The following is a 6,491-nucleotide window of genomic DNA, read 5'->3' as shown; positions in this document are numbered from 1 at the left end:
ACACAAGTCTAATAGAGGGATTGGTATTAAATGTTGGCACAGATAATCAACTGTAAGGTGCTGTGAGTCACAGCAGCACACAGTGATGATGGGAGTATGGCCCTGGCCATGGTATCTCACACCTTGGGAAAGGGTGAGCAGGTCTCACTTCGCCCTTGAGGATGCCGACTCCACTTCCTCTCAGTGGTACCTCATTCTCTCCTCAGTGCCTTGTGTCCCCCAGTTCAGTGCCTCTCTGGTTCTTTTTCTCTATAAAATAAACCTAAAGAGTGTGTGTGTGTGTTGGGGGGTAGACAGGATGTGGTCACCTAAAAATGTGGAATCAATGTGGCCTGTGAAGTCTAACTGTTCCTTTTAAACAATCCGTTCCCACCTGGGACCTTCTGTTCCTAAGCCTTTCTTGAGTTCTCTAGTAATGATCAGGTTTGACCTTCTCTTTGTTTTTCTTTTCTTTTTTTTTTTTTTTGAGATAGAGTCTCACTTTATCCCCCAGGCTGGAGTGTAATGGCGCGATCTCTGCTCACTACAACCTCCGCCTCCTGGGTTCAAACGATTCTCCTGCCTCAGCCTCCCGAGTAGCTAGGATTACAGGCACCCCCCACAACTTCTGGCTAATTTTTTGTATTTTTCTTTTTTTGAGATGGAGGTCTCACTCTGTTGCCCAGGCTGGAATGCAGTGGCATGATCTCAGCTCACTGCAACCTCCACCCCCTGGATTCAAGTCATTCTTCTAACTCAGCCTCCCGAGTAGCTAGGATTACAGGCACCCCCCACCACGTCTGGCTAAATTTTTGTAGTTTTTTTTTTTTTGAAACGGAGTCTCGCTCTGTTGCCCAGGGTGGAGTGCAGTGGCACAATCTTAGCTCACTGCAAGCTCCGCCTCCTGAGTTCACACCATTCTCCTGCCTCAGCCTCCCGAGTAGCTGAGACTACAGGCGCCCGCCACCATGCTCAGCTAATTTTTTGTTATTTTTAGTAGAGACGGGGTTTCACCGTGTTAGCCAGGATGGTCTTGATCTTCTGACCTCATGATCCGCCCGCCTCAGCCTCCCAAAGTGCTGGGATTACAGGCGTGAGCCACCGCGCCCGGCCTGACCTTGTCTTTCTTAACTTTGGGTTCTTCCAGTAGGGGAGAAGGCGGCAGCAAAGACATCTTCACATCATCTTGTAACTAATGCCAATTTACTTATGTCTGTCTCCCAAATACCTATGAAATACACAAGGGCAGGGGATTACCTCGAGATCTCCAGATGAGTGAAATGCCATGCACAAATTGATGCTTAGTAAATATTTATTGAATGGCAAATACTTAAAATCTGTGTAAGTATTTTTGTATTCATATTAATATTCACAAAGCCGCTCTTGGGTAATCAGAGGGCAGGTGCTATTATTCTGTTTTCAGAGTGAATATTTTTAAACTTAGTATCTATGACCAAATGAGTTACTTTTCCAAAGAGTTGCATTGCCATTAGTGATCATGGGGAAGCCCATAGCATGGAAGCTCCTTACTCCATCACTTACCCGAAAACCTTCCTGTCCTTCCCTCCAAGACACCTGTGGTGGCATCAGTAGCAAGATCGGTAAAGACTCATAGGCAGTAAGATGTTTTTTTGATTTAAAAAATGCCTTCATCTGCTTTCCTGGTTACACTCTCTTCTCTCCAGATATACAAAGCAACCTGATCTTATGAATCTGAGAACTCCTCCACAAGGTATTTTGCTTTGTAAATCACTCTTGGAGGTTGGCCAAAGTGCCAAAATGCAGCTATCGGGTAGGGTGAGGAAGATAGAGAAGTAGATGAGGTGCTGTGTGTTTTGATTTCCTCCTTGGATCCCAAATGTAGCCATAATCTGTGACTGTTTGCCTGTACAAAGCTAGTTATTAAGCAGAACCGGGGCATTAATGGTACTGAATTTTATCCACTATTATAAAACTCAAATGGACCGGGCACGGCGGCTCATGCCTGGAATCCCAGGCTTTGGGAGGCCAAGACGGGTGGGTCACCTGACGTCAGGAGTTCAAGACCAGCCTGGCCAACATGGAGAAACCCCATCTTTACTAAAAATACAAAAATTAGCTGGGCATGGTGGCGCATGCCTGTAATGCCAGCTACTCGGGAGGCTGAAGCAGGAGAATCGCTTGAGGCAGGAGGCAGAGGTTGCAGTGAGCCGAGATCGTGCCACTGCACTCCAGCCTCGGTGACAGAACGAGACCCTGTCTCTAACAAAACAAAAAAACCTCAAATGGTTAAAGGTAACAATTCACATCACATCATGGGAAAAGGGCACAGTATTATGGGAATAAAAATCAGTAGGGCATGAATGCCAACCATCCTCCCAGAGGTACAGAGCTCACTGATAAGAGGGCTGACATCTCCAATCTAAAAGTAGCTACTTGTGCATTGCCACCTCCCCCAGTCCCCACAGCTGATGGCAGAGCCCTAACAATGTCATTTACGGCCAGATTTATTTATACTTTATAAAATTAAATGTGACTATTTTAAGAAATACTAGTCTACAATAGAGAAGTCAATTTAAAAGCTTATTTGGGCCGGGCGTGGTGGCTCCCGGTAGCCTGTAATCCCAGTACTTTGGGAGCCCGAGGTAGCCAGATTGTTGAGCTCAGGAATTCGAGACCAGCCTGGCCAACAGGGTGAGACCCCCATCTCTACCAGAAATACAAAAATTAGCCAATCATGGTGGTGTATGCCTGTAGTGCCAGCTACTTGGGAGGCTGAAGTGAGAGGATTGCTTGAACTCGGGGAGGTGGAGGTTGCAGTGAGCCAAGATCACCCCACTCCACTCCAGGCTGGGCAACAATGCAAGACCCTATCTCAAGACAAAACAAAACAAGCTTATTTGATAGGCCTTAAGGAATATTCCTGTACTCCAACTGTTACAAAAATAAAAGCAAGAGAGTGGATGAAAAGATCGACTACACAGCTACAAGACTTAGCTAAGGTAAGATCCGGAAGAGATGTTTAGGTGATCAGCGTGGCACACTTGATGGCAGGTAGGGTGCATCATCTGAGACTGAGGGTATAACCCGTGACAGTCAGTGGGGCTGAACGGAGTCCACAAGCTCTCTGGATGGCCTGCTCCATTGGCAAGATGACCTCACAGGGCCACCTATTCTAAGAATTCATCATATCTTTAACTGCTCTCTTCACAGTTTTGTTTTTTTCCAAATTTATTGGCCTTCTTCAAAGACACTATTTTGTGTCCATATAGAATTGAGTATTACATGATTCATCTAGGGAAAAGCTTGAGTAGAAAGTGAGAAAAATGAGAGAAAACAATGTTAAACAACTTTAACAAATATTAATGTTTTGCTTAATTCATTAAACATCAAGGAAATGTTTAATGAAGTTATTTGATGTCTGAGCTTCTGGCTCCTTTTCAGATAAATGAAAACATCCTAAAGAATGAAACTGTTTCTTCAGCAATACTTAATTTTTTTGTTCTGTGATCTGAGAGACAAAATTTTATTAATAGACATCTAAAATGGAGGGAAAATTATGGAACATAGGAAGATCCTTACAAGAAAATTTCTTGGTAAAACAGGTCCAAATTTCACCACCCTCCCAGAGGGTTAGTGAAACAGCAAATGGACCTCACTAAAAGGCAGTTAAGCTACAGACTCTGAGGACAGTTACAAAGGAGGAATTTCCCTGCAGAAAACAGAACCAGAGACAGGCTGAGTGTGAGCTAGTTTTAGGCATTCATGTTGAATGACCATTTGTTAATATGGCTGTATCCAATTATAATCAGGTTAAAAATGGTTATTCTGTTGAAAATATTGTGTCAAGTCACTATGATGTATGTGGAAGTCCTGACAGCACAGAACCTGTAAGTAACAGAACTTCATCAATCTACCCACGTAAGGGAAAGAAAACCCCAACACTGAGGGCTAGCCCCAGCCTCCCAAACAAAAAATATCCCCAGAAGCGGGAATTTGTTATGTCTTAGCAAGATTTGAGAGAAATTATGTTCAGACACAGGCTATGTATCTCTTTGGTTCCAATATTTACCATGTAATTTTCAGAAAATGAATCCTCCCAACATTTGTAAGTACATATTCTGGCAATGGAGACCTATTTCTGTTAAGTAACTAGGTAATTCTGTCAAAATAAGAACTTTTTTCTATTGAAAAAAATAGGCATATAAAAATTGGCATTTAAGTTTTTAAGAAGTAATGTAGTTTTTGCTTTCCCTCTGGAAAGTCCTGACCCCAAGATTAATTATATCAAAATGAAAATGAACACTGAAGATCTACTAACAAGTACACTTTTAGAACTCTCTAAGAGGATGAGTGCTAAATTTTCCTTTTTTTGCTGCCTTTTTTTTTTTGTTTTAACCCTGAAGTTTTGGTAAGGAAATTGCAATATCAAACAGGATATAAAAATGTGTTAAATTTACTTCATTAAAACTCAGAAAAGGCTAGGGTAGGATGTAGACTTATAAAATGTAGACTTATAAAAAACATGAAGTCACACTGCTATATTTTATATTTTATTCAATTTTAATAGGGTTTCCATTATTAACTTTTAAAACAAAATGATTTCCAGTTTAAAAAACAATGCACTGACCACATAATTCCTTTTTTATTTTACACAGTTATACAAATATTCTAAATACACATTTTGTGTTCAAGATGATGGCAAATAAGATTAACTGTACAGTACATAAGGAAAGAAAATATTTTAAGCATATTTAGAAGCAATAGAAATGTCTATACAAAACAAGCAAATGGAATAAAATTTTTTATTTTTAAAGTATTGCAACAGGCCCACAGGTTTGTAACAAAAATGTCTTTGCACAGTTCCTCACAATGCCCCATTAATAGCTAAAGCAAGACAGCATTTTTTAAAAAATAATGTTTCAAAATGCTACACATGGTACTACTGTTTGCACAGTTTGATCAAAATAACGATCTACTTTGAGTCAAGCAAAACCTAGAGGAAATATACCAAACAACTTGAAAATCATTTGTATAAAAGTCATTGCACATTATTTTACTCAGTTGTTTGAAAAGTAAAAAAGTGTATTTACAAAATATTTTGCAGTCAAAATTATAAAGTGAATGGATATCTCGAAGTAACACGTCTTGATACAGACAGTTCAAGGAAAACACACGAATGGTTTTTCTTTAAGAGGTTTTCAGTGCTCCTTCCACTGGGAAGTAAACATGATCTACTCAAATGGATTTACAAGGTGGTACACGTACTGGAGCAAATCCAACGCCTGCATTATAAAACAATGTTTAAAAGGTGACAGAATGAGGAATTTGTACATTGTAAGAAGTGAGCTATTCAGAGATCAACAAGTACATTTTAATTCGGTTAGCACAGAAGTCTTCATAGTCTTCAGATAACAGACAGACAGTGAACATCCTTGACTCGATGAAAGTTAAAAAGCACCATGCACAACAGTTTAGTGGTAAACACTGAAAAAAATAGCACCTGTAATTCTCTGATATTGACAATTTAAAACTGGTCTAATAATTGCCGGAGATATGGTGCCTTGGACAATTCTCTGTTTACTCGGGAGACTTTGAAAAGTACTGGGCAGTTCAGAGAAACACACGGGATGTGTCGATCAAAGCAACCTGTACAGTTCTTGCATATCTGAAAGCATAAGAGAAATACAAAAAATAATAGGAAAATTTTTATGTGCACATGCAAACAACAAATTTCTATAATCCCTACTTTCTAGACTACCATAGATTACTGGCAGACATACATTATAGAAACTTTCATTAAGTTTAATCTCTTAGAAGCCTAGACTACCCTATGTTGAGACATTTCTAAAGGATACTATTTTGAAAACATAAGAGTACAAATTTCCCTAAGGATTTATTTAATTCCTAAGATTAACTTTCATTTACAATGGAATCCTATTAAAATCCACGTAAACTACCCAATTATCAAAGAATGTCTCTTAAATGAACTATAAGCACAATTTTTTCCAAATTACCTAGACTATGTTATCATATGCCAATCATAAAAAAAGTTATTCTTTTTCTTATTCCAGAAGAGAAAAGCCAGTATAAAAAAAAAATCAAATGTGAATTTGAAAGTAGTGGTGCAGACCAGTGGTTCTTAACCCTGGCTAACAATGAGCTTAAAAATAAACAAACGCCCCATCCCAGACCCACAATGAGTCAGAATGTCTGGGCATGAAAGGCTAAGAATCTGTACTTCTTAAGGCTTCCCAGATGATTTGAATGTATAATAAGATCTGATCTTAAGGAAAGTAATAAATCATAAGGCAATTTTTAAAAAGAGAACCGTTATAATGTTTTACACAATGATCAGATTTTTAAAAATACTTAAAAGTCTCAAGTTGCATATACAGTTAAAAAAATATAAAACATGAAGAACATAAAAAAATTAAAAAGATTTAAGTCTCTAATCCATCTTGAATTAATTTTCGTATAAGGAGTAAGGAAAGGATCCAGTTTCAGCTTTCTACTTATGGCTAGCCAATTTT

General features: G+C 39.1%; 1 protein-coding gene across 3 annotated transcripts in view; it reads right to left on the bottom strand.

Moving 5' to 3' along the window:
• Window positions 1-4,500: 4,500 nt before the first annotated feature.
• The window catches only part of REV3L (REV3-like, polymerase (DNA directed), zeta, catalytic subunit), a 205,646-nt gene continuing 203,655 nt past the window's right edge, over window positions 4,501-6,491 (bottom strand). For all 3 annotated transcript variants that reach the window (XM_011970620.1, XM_011970619.1, XM_011970618.1), the window contains one exon: window positions 4,501-5,626. In XM_011970620.1, the coding sequence (XP_011826010.1) occupies window positions 5,486-5,626 (141 nt within the window). In that variant the 3' untranslated portion in view covers window positions 4,501-5,485. The remainder of the gene's footprint in view (window positions 5,627-6,491) is intronic.

This window comes from Mandrillus leucophaeus, unplaced genomic scaffold (genome assembly GCF_000951045.1).
Source record: "Mandrillus leucophaeus isolate KB7577 unplaced genomic scaffold, Mleu.le_1.0 Scaffold96, whole genome shotgun sequence".
Taxonomy (NCBI): domain Eukaryota; kingdom Metazoa; phylum Chordata; class Mammalia; order Primates; family Cercopithecidae; genus Mandrillus; species Mandrillus leucophaeus.
This window is presented reverse-complemented; position numbering and strand designations above follow the sequence as displayed.